General features: G+C 41.5%; 1 protein-coding gene across 3 annotated transcripts in view; it reads right to left on the bottom strand.

The window, feature by feature from the left end:
• THSD7B (thrombospondin type 1 domain containing 7B) overlaps positions 1–18,672 on the bottom strand; it is a 349,927-nt gene that overhangs the window by 213,722 nt on the left and 117,533 nt on the right. For 2 of the 3 annotated variants that reach the window (XM_061354341.1, XM_061354343.1), the window contains exons 1-3: positions 15,748–16,186; positions 13,618–14,413; positions 1,388–1,639 (exon numbers count right to left, since the gene is read on the bottom strand). In XM_061354341.1, the coding sequence (XP_061210325.1) occupies positions 1,388–1,639; positions 13,618–14,413; positions 15,748–15,949 (1,250 nt within the window). In that variant the 5' untranslated portion in view covers positions 15,950–16,186. Of the gene's footprint in view, positions 1–1,387; positions 1,640–13,617; positions 14,414–15,747; positions 16,187–18,672 lie in introns of those variants that run through there. The other variant, XM_061354342.1, reaches the window with a different exon arrangement.

Below are 18,672 nucleotides of genomic sequence, written 5' to 3'. Positions count from 1 at the left end.
AGGAGAGGTATACCAAATGAACATCAGGTTTCTTTCTATAGCAAAAGTGGCACCTCCACAAAATTATCAGTGTTATGAAGGTTCTCACCTTTTGGGCTCTCTTGGCTCTATACCAAGCCACTAGAATCAACTGCACTTTAATACAGTACCATGTCATAAAGTAGAAGTGAGAAACTAGGGACAGATACATGTCTATTCACTCTCTGATTAACTACCAGCCGGTATAGCCCAATCAGTTGTCACCTGCACCCACGCTCCTATACAAAATCAGCAAGAAAAACGTGTTACTCTATTGTCTTTGAAATCGATGTGCTTTTGGGTAGGAACAAAAATCACTCTCCAAGAGCCTCTTCGTAGGGTGTAATCAAGCAACAGATTTTATTTTATTTTTTTTTATCGTTCCTCTCTTCTGCTAGCAGGGTGCCTAAAAATGATCAGAATTTGATTTTGAATGAACCCAATGATATAGAGACACTTTTACAGGTTACACCTTCCTAAGAAATGTCTTGCAAAGGCTTTATCAAAGGTTTTGACAGGATCTGGCAAAGCCCCAGGAACTCATGATTTGAGCACTGAATACTCCTCCCATTAAATGCGCTCATTCACAGACAGCGAGATTTGTCTGCATGCATATAAAATTTTATCGATCTTGAAGCATTTTACAGTCAATCTCAGAATACGTCACATGAAATATTAAGCAATATTTTCTTTTCTTTGCAAAGTAAATTAGTAACCTCCTATGCTAGCTCCTATATGTGCAAATACGGCACGTATTTGCAGACCAAAAAAGTGAAATCCTCACCTTGTGCCAGAACAAAAATTGCCATAAACAAAGCAAACACTCAGGGACTGCAAAGTTTCCCATTTCCAGAAGTATCCAGGCGGAAGCTGAGTAAAGTCCAAGCTACCACCTCTGATCAGTTCCCATTTTCTTCAAGGAGGACTGAGATTTTTTTATGGGGAGATGAAGGGGAATCATCAAATCTTATGTAAAAATTACTATTTCAGAGGCATGGAGACCTGCCCAGTCTACGTGCAGTTAGGAAATTCTCCAGAACAGCAACCACTATAAAAGCCCCTACAGAGAACAAGAGTATCTGCTCTCAATTTTTAAAATATGAAAACATAAACTAGTGGGTATATTTTAATTTTTTTCTATATATGTGTAATTATTATAATAGCAGTACCAAGAGACAATAGTACCAATTACAACAATATTACTAACAAATAATGTCACTAATCATAGTTAACAATGACCAAATCAATGATCTTTTAGACACAGACAGAAAGCATGACATGTAACCCTTTCCATGCACAAACACTTGGCAAGGCACAAGGCAGTCATCAAATTTATTTCCAAAAAGTGGGCTAAAAGCACTCGCTGTACCTTGGGCAAGGCTGAAGTGGCTCTTTCTGTCCCATGCTGCATGCTTCCCTCTCTTCCAGCTCCAGACACTGCTTCCCGGCGCCCACCGCCACACTCCGTATGCCACGGTGCCGGCTCCGAAAGCCCGGGGTGAGATCTCCCCAGCCGCAGGTCTGTGAGCAGGCACTCCATGGAGACCACTCAGACATTTCACAGTCTTTAGCAATGACACAGGACTTGAAGGTCAAAGGGACAGGATCTTGCATGCAGAGGCTGTGGTAAGAACACAGTAAAACAGCTGAGGAGGTCTTGCTTAATAAATTACTTTTTTTTTCAAGCCAAACTCCCAAAGGAGAAATCCATGCTCATTTGGGGTAAATCAGACAACCTGCATCAACACCAATACAATGCAAGTAGAAAAGCTGCAATGCAGTTCTCAGAAAACATTTCCAGGGAGTTCTGGATGCAATCTTGCACACTGAGTAGTTTGCAAATAATATACTTCATTTATTTCAAGTTAAAACAGATGCAAAAGGCATTTTATTTACTCCTGTGCAGTTACAATGTCACAGTTTATCCAAGACAGAAAATGAAAGCCAAGGCCAAGAGAAATACTGCCACTGATAACCATCTCCATCATCCCACACACACGACTAGCATGTCCATCCATCCATCCAGGTGTCAGCATGTCCTGCTGAGCAACTCTGCTCTTTTAGAAAATAATTAGTCACACACTAATAAGAAAGGTGTTGGTTCTGTGAGGCTGTTATCAAACAAATGCTGTCAAACAAGGTCAGAGGGTTTTCAAACCTGACAAACCACCAGAGAGCCAGCAATGCTGCAATTTGTATTCGGGCTGTATTTTTGGGGATTCAATTACTCCTGCTGACATTAGGACATGATCCTCGCTCATTCTGTAACACACCAACACATACACCACATAAGGCCCAATACAGTCAAAAACTAGATTTTAGGAACTGCCAACTGTTGAGGTTTGGTATCAAGATACAAAGTCCCAGAGTATTTTTTTTAAGACTTCCAAATTTACAATAGCTTTTCATAATATAGAAAATTATGGCAAACATAGGAAACACTTCTGGGAGAAGACAAACCTCCAGACTAAAGCCATCAACCTTCGCTGCTCCTCCACTTCAGTCTCAGCCAGCTGATGGTTCTCCTACCTAGCACACGATGGTAAGGACCCCACAGAGCATGGATGCTGCTGCTCCACCTCACCCCAGTCAGAGCTCAACCAGAGTCATCACTCATCCTCCAAAATCACAGAAAATCCTCTCTTGTCTCTCAAAAACCTGAGGTAGCTGACACAACAGAGCAGGAGAGGATATTCCAAAAGAGGACTGAGGTATGGACAAGCAGAGGTAGTACTGAAGCACCAGGAAGGATGGGACAGGGCAAAAAAAGCCCAAGAAACCTGGAAAAAAAAAGGAGTCACTAGGGAAAAGGAACGAAGATTTTCTGACTTCTCCCTAGTTTTATGTGGACAATGCAAATTGGCCTCTAAAATTAAGACCATACATGAACTCAGTGTGAGCTCTCTCTAAATTTGTATTCTCCAGCCTCCAGTTGCTCACAGTCAGGCTTTTGCCAACTGTAAGGAGCAAATACAGGTACACTTAAAAGGTGTGAAATCCAGAGCTGCTGCCAGGGAACCAGCTATTACCTCATTTAGTACTACTTACAGCACAGTTTGACTAACTGAACTTCCTCTAAAGAAAACAGACTGGGGCAATCATTTCAGGATTGCTGGGCAGTCTCATAGGGGTATCAGAGAAGATAAAAGACATTCATTCACTTCTCCCCAAGTCTAGAAACGGGGCCTGTTTTCACAAAGGTCAATATGAATATGTCCATGGATACTTCATAAAATTTGACCAGACCCTCAACTACCAGTAAAATACAGCATTTATTGGCTTAAATTTATACTTCAAAATAAATTTAAAAAACAATTTTTGTTTTAATTTCTTCACCAGAATAAAACTCATTAATCTCATGGGTGCTGTGAGGATGAATTTACGGAATTTTACCAACTTCATAAAGTAGAAACAGCTTGTGATATAGCCTCCTCAAAATGAAGTTATTCTTCCTTACAACTCTAAAAGCTCTCTCATTTTTCTGCTACATGTCAAATGCAACTGATTGCAAAGCTGTCTCTGATTCAAAACATTAATGCTAGTTAACCAAGGACTGAAAAGTAATAATCATTATAACTGTATTTACTAACCCAAGGATCTAGACTCTTGTTTGGAACATTAGGTTAGGTGGAGTCACATGAACAGTAACATACTTCCCTTTTAATACTTTTTCAACAGTTATCAGGTGAACCACCCATGCCACAACATTAACAAGAAACAAGAATCCCTCATTTTAAGTAGATAAAATAGTAGCACAGACAAATCGCAGGCCTAATTTATGGTACTAGAAAACTAGAGTTTACCTAGAGCACAACAGGGAGGGTAACTGATGCCACATTAAAAAGTGACCAGAACTTTGCAGTCAGTAACAAGTACAAAAACACAAATCTGTATTTGGGGTTTCACCACTGCAAAGGAGACTTGAGTCTTTCCTGATCTTTACTGAAATACCAAACAAAATGAAACCCTGAAAAATCTGATTTGGGGTCTTCTTTAAAATCAATATCGCTACCCCCAGTTAGCACGACAATACCCACAACACCTCTCCTGGTGGACTTAAACCTACACTGACACTCTCTGCAAAAGACAGCGACCATCCTTGCTTTTTGCAAAACGCTTTGAAGCATTCCAAGACTGAACAGCTGTTTCTTTTCCTGAAAGCCCCTGCACTGCTCCTACTATAAAAGGCTGAAGAAATAACTTTGTTGACCTAAAGGTGAACAAGATGTGGAGCTAGCAATTTCCACCTTCTTCTGCTCAAGTAAGTTTTTGAGGGAGAATTGCATGCAACTGCCTAACAGAAAGAAAATCTAATTAACTTGTACCTACTCATTCAGAGCCTCAAAGTCAAATTAATTGTGACACTGAGCAGCACAAAGACAAATGTAAAAACACGCTTTTGCATAAAATTTACACACAGCCTTTCATGTTGCAAGTGTATTTAGGACAATCTAACACAGACAAAGCCCAGACAGGCAAGATACTCTCTGATTGGAGGCCACAAACCAGATGTGTATTTGCACTGTTGTAGTTGTTTCCATACTGGCAGGGAGAGGACAGAGATCCTGGGAACAGAAAATACTATGTAAGCCCTGTTTTTAAAATAACTTTCCATGTATTAATATATCAGGTTAGATCTTCTTGGGAGTCAAATCTTGTAACTGTGATATAGTAAGGTACTTATGTGATTGATACTTTTTCCTACGTTACACTCTTGGATTGATACTGTAAAACCACATGAATTGTTTCACAACCCAACTTGCTCAAGTGGCAGAGAGCCCCCTTACTTTCTCATGTATTGAACGGGAATAAACCACACATAAAAAAAAAATACATTAAACCAAAGGAAGCCTACTCATGCTTCTTTTACACTTACACAGTCCTGCAGCTACAACCCAAAAAGCAAGAAGAGAAAAAGCATCCCCACATATCACTCCCTACTGTGCAGCTCCACGTCCTCTGTGACTGTAACTACAGGCTGCTGCCAGCAGAGCAGCGCTGCTCTGGTCCTCCATCTCCAGCCACACTCTCCGCCACAAGATATGGTAACTGCAGTTTCAGGCTGGAACACGCCACCCTTCTGCTCTGGACCACCAAGCAACTCACCAAAGCATGGTAAATTTCCCAACAGCTCAGTGCATCCATGCTATATGCCTTACAGTCTACACAGTCATGACATCCACCACAAGGAAATAGGTGGAAACATATGTATCAGCAGGAAAAATGAGGAAGACTGACTAGCAACGCATCATTAAATCAGGTTGGGCACAGGACAAAAATTAACCCTGGTTTCCTTTTGGAACCATATCAATGCATTCAGAATGAAAGGCAAATGTTTTTCCTTACATCAGAGGAAGAGACAGGTGGTTATTGTTGAACCTTAAACACTGAAAGGATCATCTCCTAAATAACTTGACACATTAAGAAGCTATCACCATGCCTACGCTGCTGGTACAAAAGGCAGCACAAGGAGGACAGGATACTGCTTCAGCAGCCAGACTCTGCCCTGGCAGCTCAGGAAGGCTCCTGAGGAGTCTCAAGCCTCACCAGGAAATGCATGCTCAAACCCACACACTGCAGAGCAAGAAAATCTTGAAGCGAGCTAAGCTACACCTGATAATAACACGTATTTTTTCCCCTTTCCTAAAGTCGCCTCCTACTCTGTAACTAATGACCCAACCTTACATGCTGCTGCAATAAACACTACCTGCTCTTTGCAACTGGCTAATAATGTTAGGGTCTAATAATGGATACAGTTTTGCCATGTTTCTAGCAGCATCAAAACAAATTTTCCCTTCTGACAATCAGTGTTAACAGGCATACTTTCAAGGATTTGTAATGTATTTTAGGGTCCTCAAGGGCTGCCAAAGCTATTTTAGATAATTATGTAGTGGAGGCTTCTTTGGCAGAAGAAATACTGGCCCGTTCTGCACCAGCATGGTACAGAAGATGAGGGATATTTGCCTGCCATACAGCTGACAAAGGGAAAGGGAGCTGGGAGACTTATAATCCAAATAAACATAGGGCTTTGGTGTCTAAGATGTCTAAGTTTTGATATCTCCAAAACTTACCACACCAAATTGTCTATTTCAACTAAAAAGAAATGCTGACTTATATTTGCTCTACTTAGATAGACACTGAGATCTTAAAGCTACAGAAGCAGACGGCTTTTAGCACAGTTTGTAAACAGAAGAAAAAAGCCCAATTATTATTGGACACCTTCTAAAATCTTATTGAAAATAAAAAAGCAGTTGGTATTCCTTTGTTTTAGGTTATTTTAGTAAAAGCAAAGGAAATGAGAAACTAAACTTAAAAAAAAAAACCCTAGAAAATAAAATCTCCTTATCCAATAGCTCAGGAATTTATCCACAAGCCTGAGCACTGAGACTTGATTCCTACAGTTATTGGGAGGAATGTGAACACACATCTCCTCTTCCAGATCAGAATCACAACCACCAAATAGCATATTACAGCACAGAGTTTCCACCCTGGAATGCAAAATTTTGTATTCATCCAGGTAATAGAAGAATGTCAACACTAGGAACTGCAAATATTTTTTTCCTATAAACATACAACAGCACAGTGGTCAAGTACAACACACTACGAAATGGGTAATGGGAATTCAAATTATAGAGGCAAACAAAAGAGCTGACTGCTGCTCTACCTCAGCCTTGTCGGATGGGTTATTCCTTGAGTGAGTTTGACCTAAATTTTCCACTTACAAAGGCAAAAGTAAACAAGCTCAAATCCAACTCTATTATATTACTGCTGTCATCTAATACATAGAATGAAGAGTTTAAGAAATACATACCTGAAAGGACTCCTAATCCATATAATAATAAAGCCCTAAACCTGACTAACTTCTCAGTATGCTTAGTGAGCATACACATAAGGTTAGAAAATCAGATTAAATTTATTTAGGAGCTCAAGGTCTAGCTATGGGCACTCGTTTCCCTAAATGACAATTTAGTGTCTAACCTAAATAACTTTGTTGCACTATGCAGAAGTTTTGCCACAACTGTGACAAGACAGAAAAGCTAAAAGAGTAGAAGTTCTAGCACATTCATTTCTTGCAACTTTTCCAGAGGTTTTTTTTGTTATTATTTTTAAATGTATTGAAGTGCTTATGCTTGATTTTTTACTGAATATGAGATACAATGCAAAACAAACTTTTTTCTGAAACAGAATGAAATCCGAATTCTATATGAATTTTAAAACTCTTTCAGAGCTTCAAATCAGATCCATCAAATCATTCTATTTTGATGTTGCCCCTTTTATTTTCACAAATATAAAATTTCTACACCAGTTTCTTTTTCTGAGCAGAAATGAACCTCTTACTATCTGTTGACGTTCTGCTGTTCAGTTGTCGTTAAGTGTTTTCAAAAGAGTCTGTCCTTCCCTTTCCTCTTCCTTTTTTCCCTTTTTCTTCCATTTTGACAAATGTTGAACCTCTAAACTGAAAAAAAACATTCTCCTGCCTGTTTCCCTGATAAAGCATACCCAATCTTCCACGTTTGTGCACCTCTCCAAGTAATTCCTACTTACAGTTTTTGCCTTTAAAATTGCTAGGATTTTTGCTTGCACTGTTAAGGTTGGTACAGACACAAAGATCTTCACCAGGCCACTTATTTAAATGCAAAAAATATTTTCCTTCTAATGCAAACAATTCTTTGGCTTCTACTGAGGGTTTAGTGTAAAACTGAAGAACCTTTTTTTTCAGGTTTTGATGGCATAATTTAGATGGTGAATGAAGTTGCTAAGCCACTGTCCATCATATTTGAAAAATCATGACAGTCAGGTGAAACTCCCGACGACTGGAAAAATGGAAATATAACCCCCATTTTCAAGAAGGGGAAAATGGATGACCCGGGCAATTACAGACCAGTCAGTCTCACCTCTGTGCCTGGCAAAATCTTGGAGCAGATCCTCCTGGAAGGCATGCTAAGGCAAATGAAAAACAACAAGGTGCTGGTGACAGCCAGCATGGCTTCACTAAGGGGAAATCCTGCCTGACTAATTTGGTGGCCTTTTATGATGGGGCTATGGAACTGACAGACAGGGGTAGAGCAGTTGACATCATCTACCTGGACTTGTGCAAAGCATTCGACACTGCCCCACATGACATCCTTGTCTCGAAATTGGAGAGACATCAGTTTCATAGGTGGACCACTCGGTAGATAAAGAACTGGCTGGATGGCCGCACACAAAGAGTCATGGTCAATGGCTCAGTGTCCGGCTGGAGACCAGTAACAAGTGGTGTTCCTCAGGGATTGGTGTTGGGACTGGTCTTGTTCAACATCTTTGTGGTGACATGGACAGTGGGATTGAGTGCGCCCTCAGCAAGTTTGCCAATGACACCACGCTGTGTGGTTCGGTTGATACGCTGGACGGAAGGAATGCCATCCAGGACCTTGACACGCTCGTGAGGTGGGCTGATGCCAACCTCATGAAGTTTAACTATGACAAGTGCAAGGTCCTACACCTGGGTCGGAGCAATCCCAGGCACAGCTACAGGTTGGGCAGAGAAGAGATTCAGAGCAGCCCTGTGGAGAAGGACTTCGGGGTGCTGGTCAATGAGAACATGAGCATGAGCCAGCAGTGTGCACTTGCAGCCCTTAAAGCCAACTGCATCCTGGACTGCATCAAAAGAAGTGTGACCAGCAGGGTGGAGGAGCTGATCCTGCCCCTCTACTCTGCTCTCCTGAGACCTCACCTGAAGTATTGTGTGCAGTTCTGGTGTCCTCAACATAAAAAGGAATGGAATTGTTGGAACAAGTCCAGAGGAGGGCCACGAGAATGATCAAGGGACTGGAGCACCTCCCATATGAAGACAGGCTGAGAAAGTTGGGGCTGTTCAGCCTGGAGAAGAGAAGGCTGTGTGGAGACCTCATAGCAGCCTTCCAGTATCTGAAGGGGGCCTATAGGGATGCTGGGGAGGGACTCTTCATTAGGGACTGTAGTGACAGGACAAGGGGTAACGGGCTCAAACTTAAAAAGGGGAAGTTTAGATTGAATATAAGGAGGAAGTTCTTTACTGTGAGGGTGAGGTTGCCCAGGGAGGTTGTGAATGCTCCATCCCTGGCCAGGTTTGAGAGAGCCTCAGGTGACGTGGTTTAGTGTGAGTTGCCCCTGCCCATGGCAGGGGGGTTGGAACTAGATGACCTTAAGGTCCTTTCCAACCCTAACAATTCTATGATTCTATAATATAAGCACCAGTGAAAAACTCAAACATCAGGCACATTTCCCACCACTGCCACCTATTTCACAAGAAAATGGACACAGCAGCAAGGAATTTGCCATTCCCATCAATCACAAATTTTTTAGCAAAGAGGCCAAAATTAATGTCTTGCCAGCAATCTGACATCCATAAGAAATTAACATGTTCAATCTTTTAGTCTTTAAAAAACAGTCTGCACCCAAGCCCATCAAAATCCAATTTTTGGCAAAGTACCATCTGCCATGCTAAGGAGCACACCAGGAACCATCACCTGCCAGTGAGCACAGTGGCTGCTACTGCTGCTTGCCATCCTTGCTGGCTGCTCCACAACCCTGAGATTAGACACCAACAAACTAAAAAACCTTGATAATTAATTAAGCATCTTTGCCATTGCATTATAAATTAGGAGGCGAGATGAGCAGACGGTTCCTGTCCTCATCACATGGCTTGAATCACTCAGGGTGATCACTTGGATCACTCAGCTGACCACTCCTAATATCTCCCACTTTCCTTCAAGAATCAGGCAGCAGCAGGAGGTGAGGCTGATGGCAAAGCCCTGGCAAACCAGCAGCTCAGAGCCCGCTGTTACAGCACATCTTGGGATATTCCACTCTCTTGCCTCATTTTTCCAGATATTGAATTTATATCTCTCATCGGTACTTACTCAACGGTGTTAGCTGAAATAGGAAGCCACTGCCAAGAAAATGAAAAAGCACAAACAAGGTGCTTCTTCCCAGTTTTACAGCAGACGCTTGGCTGCCTGCCAAACCCTGCTACAGGGTTATGCAAATACATTTACTCTTCTTTATCAGTAGCCAAAATATCATCGCTCATGTAAAGCAACATCTGCAAGATCAGGCCCATTCTTAAGAAGAATGGCAGCTAATACGTTGCACAACAGAACAAGGAGGTCATTACCTTAAGGCTTAAAGAGAGTCATTGTCAGGCATATTTGGTATCAGTGACACTCCAGCCCTGAAATTAAACACAGACTGGATTTTACGCTGGATTTTTAGGTTTGGATTTTGGGTGCAAAAAGAGAAAGGAAAAGTGTGTGACCACCTCAACTCTGTAACATGACATGACCAATTGTGCTCTATTCAACTGATGTGCTTTCCTCTTGTATTTGAAGTAAGGGATGGATCAGACTCAGCTCTCTCTGCAGTAGATCTGGGACACAGGCTCAGCATGAAAAGTCTGCCAGGAGGCTGCTAATGGACCTGTGCACTCCCAAAAAGAGGGTTACATCCACAAGAAAAGAAACAGAAAGGAGCAGGGAAAGAGACAACTTGATCAGCAGTAGAGTCACTAAAACTAAAGCTCCTGGGACCTTCTGCACTGTCATCCAGATATTCAGCAAATAACTCACACAGGAACACAACAAAAAGTAAATACCTATAGAAACATACAGTGTCTTCCATTCCCCATTCTTACAGAAATATAGCAGTGAGTGTGTGAGGGCAGAGCAAGTGAAGTTTTAACAAAATGAGAATCCCCTTCCCAGAGCCTCCGATAAGGAATGAGATACAAGCATCAGAAGAACAGCTAACAAGTTTTAGCAGACATAAACCTGCTGCTGGTTGCATGGCAGCACAAATCACAAGTGACTCCATTAAAGTCAAGCAGCTACATGAGCATAAAAATCTGTATATTTAGAATCAGCATATATTTAGAGACAAGTAATAAAGTCAGGATGTTAGAAACTGCTGGAACAGTTCACAAAGCTTGACTTTCTTCCAACCAGTAAGAAAAAATCTGCACTTTACCATAGGTGTAATAGGAGGGGGTAAGAGAAAGGCTAGAATGTATATTTTCACCTCAGTATGTGTGCAGGCACTAACAGGGGTAGAGAGTTGGACGTAAAATAACCCCTTTTCTCTGTCATTTGAGCTTGTGCAGGTGCTAGGAGGTATAGATTACTGAGAAACAGATTGATTTCTGCAAAATTCAGGAGCAGGATTTTTTTCAACAACTTCTAATATCCTTGAAAAATAGAACACAGAAAGTTCTCCAGAAATCTTCACTTTGTCAGAACTCAGTTTCTCAGTCATGTATAGCTCCTGGCACTTGCTCAGGAACCTGAAAGTGCACAAGTCCATGGGGCCTGATGAGATGCATCCACCTCCATGGATGAGGCACTTCCATACTGAGAGAACAGGAAGGTGAAGTGGTTAAGCTCTGTTCATCATATTTGAGAAATCGTGGCAGTCCACCGATGCTCCCACTGACTGGAAAAGGGGAAACATAACACCCATTTTTAAAAAGGGAATAAAGGACACAGGGAACTACAGGCCAGTCAGTCTTACCTCCATGCCCAGCATAATTATGAAGCAGATCCTCCTGGAAACTATGCTAAGGCACATGGCAAAGAAGGAGATAATTGGTGACAGTCAACATGGCTTCACTAAGTGCAAATCATGCCTAACAAATTTGATGGCCTTCTACACTGGGGTTACAGCATAGCTGGATAACGGAAGAATGACTGACGTCATGTACCCGGGCTTGTGCAAAGCACATGACACTATCCCACAAGACATCCTTGTCTCTAAACTGGAGAGGCATGGATCTGGTGGATGGACCACTCTGCGGATAAGGAACTGGCTGGATAATCGCACTCCAACAGTTGTAGTCAGCAGTTTGATATTCAAGGGAAGACCACTGAAAAGTGGTGTCCTTCAGAGGTCAGTATTAGGACTGGTGCTGTTTAACATCTTTGTCAGCAACATAGACAGTGGGGTTGAGTGCACCTTCAGCAAGTTTGCCAATGACACCAAGCTGTGTGGTGCAGTCGACCTGATGTAGGGAAGGGATGCCATTCAGAGGCACCTTGGCAGGCTGGAGAGATGGGCCCATGCAAACATCATGAAGTTCAACAAGGCCAAGTGTAAGACCCTGCACACTGGTCAGGGCAATCTCAAGCACAAATACAGGCTGGTCAGGAAATGGATTGAGAGCAGCCCTGAGGGGGGGTTGGTTGATGGGAAGGTCAACATAACCCAGCAATGTGCACTCAGCCCAGAAAGACAACCATATCCTGGGCTGCATCAAAAGGATGTCAAGGGAGGTGATCCTCCCCCTCCGCTCTCATGAGACTCCACCTGGAGTACTGCTCTCTGGTCCGCAGCATAAGAAGGATGTAGATTATATACGAGGAAGAAGTTCTTCACAGTGAGGGTGGTGAGGCACTGGAACAGGTTGCCTTGAGAAACTGGGTGCTCCATCCCTGGAAGTGTTCAAGGCCAGGTTGGACAGGGCTTTGAGCAACCTGGTGTAGCAGAAGGCTGAGCGGTTGGAACTAGATGATCCTTAAGGTACCTTCCAACCCAAACTATTCTATGATTCTACGAAATCCAACTGGAGGTGAAATACAAAAGCTTAAGAGTGCTTAAATTTAAATGCGATTTTCAGTGGTACCCAGCGACAGGAGGATGAGCAATGGCCATAGACTAAAACACAAGAAGCTTCACCTCAACATGAGGAAAAAGTTCTTTACATTGAGGGTGGCAAAGCACTGGAACAGGCTGCCCAGAGAGGTTTGTGGAGCTTCCCTCTCTGGAGATATTCAAAGGCTGCCTGGACATGTCCCTTTGTAACCTGCCCTAGGTCCTGCCTTGTCAGGGGGGATGATCTCTAGAGGTCCCTTCCAACCCTAATGATTCCGTGATTATTTGCTGCACATTACTGTAACTTTCACATTTGAACTATAGCAAAGCAACCTACTAAGAGAAATTATTAGAAAGAACACATGGGGACACAAATCAACAACCACTACCAAGGGCAGACATGCAAGTCACCTATCTCGTATCAGCATCCAAGGGTTACACCCAGACAGGAAGACTCATTAAGCAGGAGACAAGCACAGGTTTGCTCATTAATCTATCTTTCCAAGAAATATGTTTTAGTAAACTCTCAAGGCCAAATTTTTCAGACTTATTTTATCCAGTGGTGATTTGTAAGAATGAAGGAGTTTAATCTGGTGCAATTTTAGCCTCTTCTGACAAATATATGCAGTACATGACTGAGAAGGAAACCTCCCTCTCCCACAGCCAGGGCCCAGCAACAGTACAAAGTGATATATATTTCAATTTTCTTGATGTTTCTTCAAAACAACAAAAAAAAAAAAAGAGAGAATTATTAAAAACATAAACTGAATTAAACAGTAACAATTCATAGAAGGATGCCAAATATTCAGCATACGCGAGCTTTACAAGAAGGGAATTACATTAACTAACAAACAAACAAAAAGACCATAAAGAAAGCACATAAAAATTTGCATTAAGAAGTCAAGAATGGGAGCATGTTTGCTGTGGTGCTGCCATGCACAGCAAGCACTCCATCAAACAAATCCACTGGGGATGAAATAGAAGACAAAGCACCCTTACCTCAGCGCTGCATTTTTTCCGTCGCTCCTTACGCACCTGACCTGCCTGGTTTGGTAACCGATCTCCACCTCCCTGGGACGGTGGTGGGGTTTATAGCCTTGAAGTCCAGATGTGCTTGGCTCTCCAGAGTCTGAACCCAAATCAGGCATAGTCCTCCCTGCCAGGTCAATGTCTTGAGGATGGGGCAGCTGGCATTCACCCCAAGGTCCCACTCGAAGGCTGTAGGTGTGCTCCTCCTCCCCGAGAGGACAGGCAGGAGTGCTGCAGGCTCTGGATTCGGTGAGATTTGGGCACGGGGCACCCCCGTAGAGAGGAGGAGCAATGACCGCCCTTGTCCGGTACTGCAAGCTCTTGGCGCAGCCTGTGCCGCACTCAGACCAGCCAGAGAACTCGGACACAACACAGTCCCGCGGGCAGGGCACCAGGCAGGCTTGCTCAGCAGGTGGCTGTGGTGTGAAATACTCACATATTTCATTGGCAACAATAGTTCTGTTGAGCTTCTGGAGGCAGCGGACGCTCCGGCGCTGCAGCCCGTGCTGCGCGGTGACACAAGCCCCAGCTCCCACCTCACCACCAGCAGAGGAGATACGCCCACACCTGTCCCATGCCGAAACCTCCCACTCAAACAGCTCCACGTGCCAGTCACAGATTTTAAAGCACCTCCTCTGGCTTTCGGGCTTGTCCTTCTGGTCGCAGTTTGCGTGGTACGTTGTCCAGCCCTCCACGTGGGTGCACCAGACGGCTCGACTCCGAATGCCCCCCGAGCCACAGTCACCCACACACCGGCCCCAGTGACCTGCAAAGGAGGAGGTGTTGAGAAAAGCCATGCAATACTCCTGCCACAGATGCCCAGTAGCATCCAAACCTCACCCTGCCACACATTAAAAAATAAATAACTATCAGCTGGTCCCTAAAATTGGTTAAATGCTTCCTAAAGGCTACAGATAATTTCTCCTCCCAGTGTAGCCGTATCACTACACCACTCAGAGAAACTTGCAGGGAAGACAGACAAAACAAAATGCCCCATATCATCTCAAATTAAAGACAGGCCAGGCACATTTCTGTAGCATTAAAACGCATCCCAAACCCTGAGGAAATATGAATACTTAATTTCACTTGTACAAATGAATTTAATATGATCATAAAGGAATAACAATCTAATAGGAAAAGGAAGTCAAGTTAGATAAGAGGAAAATAGCCTTAATAGAGCAATTAGTCAATGGAATAAACTGCACTGGGAAGCAGCTGAATCATCATCTGCAAGGATGAAACAGTGAGGATAAATACTATGAAAATAAAAGCATACTTGATAGGGACTCAAAATAGAGGAACTAACTAGGTATGGTAGCGTATGTACTGCAGGATAGGTGACACAGGGTTCTGCTCTGACAGCAGAGCCTCAGTAGCAGAAAAGGCACCTCTTATGCATCAACTTCTCAATTATCCTAAAATGTACATCGAGCAAGTCCTTTCCATTTCCAGTACGTGGCACTGTCTGAGGTGGTGAAGCTCAGGAAGAGAAATTAAAACAAAATTAAACACAGTGATGTCATTTTTAGTTGCAGAGCACATGAACATATGTAATCAGGTGAATCTTACTTGAGGATTTGCAGGTGAATGTAATCAGACATGGCTAAATACAAAGATTTTTCTGTGACAATATTATTCAACAAAAATCCACCAAGTCAAAAAAATAATCTGATGGCTATAAAGTACAAAATCACTTGCAAACTGAAGAGAAAAGCTAGAAAAAAGCACTCTGGTCAAACTTTAACATATTTAAGGGATTCTGATGTTCATGTCTCAAGAGGGCCCTATCTCATTCCTGAGTTTAAGAACTTTCCAATATCTCATAACAGAGCAATTTTGCCCAGTACAAGCACTGCATACGTAATTCTTGCTTGAAAATACACTGCAACTACCCTATCTTTTGCATTTTTTCAGGCAGAAAATGAACTTGCAATAAGAAGATCAATTTAGATTAAGAAAAGTTACTCCAGTCAACTTATCTAAAATTGATTCTAAAACTACCAAACATTTACATGCTTACATTACAAAACCAAATACACACATAAAACCCAAAAATAGTCCTATAATGGCTGCAATTATAATATCAGCTCTTTCATTCACCTGATGGTGGTTTTGTTGGTAATCCCATTGTTCTGTCTTCATGAACAGAATTAATCCTCCAGAGCCAGGAGCTTGACAAAGTGTAATAAAAGAAAAAAAGAAAAAAAGAAAAAAAAAAGGAATGGTGTTCCTTTTTCATTGTTAATAAAGGAGGAAAGTACATAGGAAGTGGATATAGCCAAGCTTCTCCTCTTCTTACCATGTCCCTTCTGTGGGCGCTCCTCCTCCCCTCATCCTAAAGGCCAGGACTAGAACTCTACCCTCAGATTGGCACCTTCTCCATGGCGGACATGCAGAGGGCAAGAGGGGTTTTCAGAGTCGCCAGGGTTTAGACAGCTCCAGCTTTTGCTGAATCCTTCAGGCTATGTGAAAAACAGCCGTCCCTTTTATGCCTCTGTTTCACACCAAAAGATACCAGACTGAGGTAATAACTCGGCCGTGTCATGTAACTTGAATTGAAAAAGGTGTGCTCTACAAGCTGTATTACGCTAACGACAGGCTTTCAACAGAATCCACTGTGCTTAAAAAATTAATATTCAAAAAAAAAGAATCTTTAAATATGTTTTTGAAATTCAGTTACATGAAGAGGTCCATTGACAATTTAAACATTCCGCCTTGATACTTTGTTTCCCTCTAAAACAATTTTCTCATATAAATGCTAGCAAGATTCAAAACCAGACATCAGATTATGTATGTACTGTCACCTTACTAAAAATAATAGTCAAAATTCAAACCTCAGGTACTAGGTGGTTTTGTATTAACAGAAAGTAACTACCACAAAGACTATGCATTGCGACATTATTGCACCATTTATTTCAGCATTTATTTCTCCTCAGCAAGGGCAGTTTAGTTTTTGATATGTGGAACTTTTAGTATAGGAAAAGTCTGGGTTTTACCAGTTTGCTTTTAAAGCAAATATTCAAGAATAATATTGTTTCACTTCAGCATTTTGTATAACAGTATTTTACTCACCAACAGGACCTTGAAACACAAGGCACCAATTAAGTTTCTACTACTTAGGATGGCAGACAGCATTAAACTTTCCCATGGAGTAATACAAAATAGTTTTAACAGAGGACTGGACAAATTATACTCACCATACCTATCACCACTCTTTCACTACCCTACAGAACTCATCAGGCTCATATTTTTAATGCATTTCTGGGTGTTGCTCATGAGCTACTCCATGTACTAGCTGCAGATTTACCAATCCTTACATTAAGAGGATAGCAAGAGACGCAGAAGAAGCCAGAAGCAAGATGTGGCCATTATATAATGTCAAATATGAATTTAGAATGAAAAATTACCAAAGGAAAAAAAGTAAGCAAGGACTCATAAGTAATTACACTATCATTAGACACATCACAATTTGCAATTATTCTCTGGCAAATGTGCTAAAAACCTATGCTCTTGGCATACCAAAAAAGGAAGCATGAAAAATAAGGTTAAGAATCAGATGCAAAACCTGTTACTATGGATTTTTTTCACTTCCTGATGACTCTTCAGAATGCAGCAGGGAACTTATCCACAGTGTTTCACTGCTTGTTTAAATATCCTGTTCAGTAGCTTAAATGAGGAGAAGGATGTAAATACTTCCTATTCAATAGTCTGCTTTGTAATTAGAATTTAATTATTTTTACGTCATGTTAAATTTACACATTCCCGAAAATAATTCTGAATCAATTAAAAGAAACATCTTGGCACAATGTGAAAAATATTATTAACTACATTTTATTAAAAACCCATTGGAATTTAGGCATCACAAGAACAAACTTCAGAAAGATGCTTCACAAACTCCCAATATAAAGTGGGATGCCACTGGTTATTAAAGACTGAACAAAATTAAGTATCATTACGCAGTGTTCTGTCTATAGAAAGTACACAAAGATGAAATAAAGGATTGATATTGTCTGTCTCCTAACTATTGTAAACTACTCCGATATCAGATGGATGTTTGATCTCATCACAGCAAGACACAGGTCAGAGGAGAGACCGTGAATGTATGCAGAAACCAGGGAGGTCCCAGCTGGATGAACTGAAAAACCTCATCACTATGAGGATAACCCTTGGAACAGGTTGCCTCAAAGGACAGCAGAATTTCATATTTGGAGGTCTGCAATATCCAACTGAACAAAGCTCTGAGCAACCTGGTGTGAATTCAGTGTTGAATCTGCTCTGAGCAGGAGGTTCAACGAGATGACCTCCCATGGTCCCTTCCAATTCAGATTACTCTATAAAAGAGCATCTAACTGAAAGTAAGGCTTTGTCCACTAGGATGCCAAAAAAGTTCTTCACTAAAAAATGGCATGGACATCTGCAAAATACCAAGGAACATATAACAGCACAAATAAATCTGTTAGCCAACCAAGCTAAAGAGAAATTAAATCAAACCACTATTTCCAAAAATTGACTTATATAAAAATCGTAAGAGACAGTGGGATGTCTTTGTTTATGGAAAACTGTAAACAAAGACATCCTACTGTCTCTTAAAGACATCTATAACACTGTAAGTGATAATGACATGAAAGGGATTAATTAATCAAGATATGTTCTGTTTGCCATCTTTTATCAGTCAGAAAGAGTACTCTACTATCGTCCCATACAGCCTCCCTAATCCCATTAAAGAACGCAATAATATAGCAATTGCAGTTTATTTGATGTAATGTGCACTGATTTGCTTTTCCTGCCTGTGAGACATACCTACAACTATGCAATACTTAAGTCTGAAAGAACACAGTGACATCTGCTCTTTGACACACAGGTGTCACAAGCAGAAGGCAAGTAGGCTTTTCAGTTAATAATTACATATTACAGACGAAAAGAAACACCAGTAAACATCAAACCTAGAACAAGAATCCTAGTAAGAGCTGCTTAATAAGTATGTTATTGCTTAATAAGGTTTGCTACAATAATTATGCTCTGTTT

The sequence above is a fragment of the Neopsephotus bourkii genome, unplaced genomic scaffold (assembly GCF_033783945.1).
Source record: "Neopsephotus bourkii isolate Nb327-2 ecotype Australia unplaced genomic scaffold, CSIRO-AGI_Nbou_v1 NB_730, whole genome shotgun sequence".
Classification (NCBI taxonomy): Eukaryota; Metazoa; Chordata; class Aves; order Psittaciformes; family Psittacidae; genus Neopsephotus; species Neopsephotus bourkii.
This window is presented reverse-complemented; position numbering and strand designations above follow the sequence as displayed.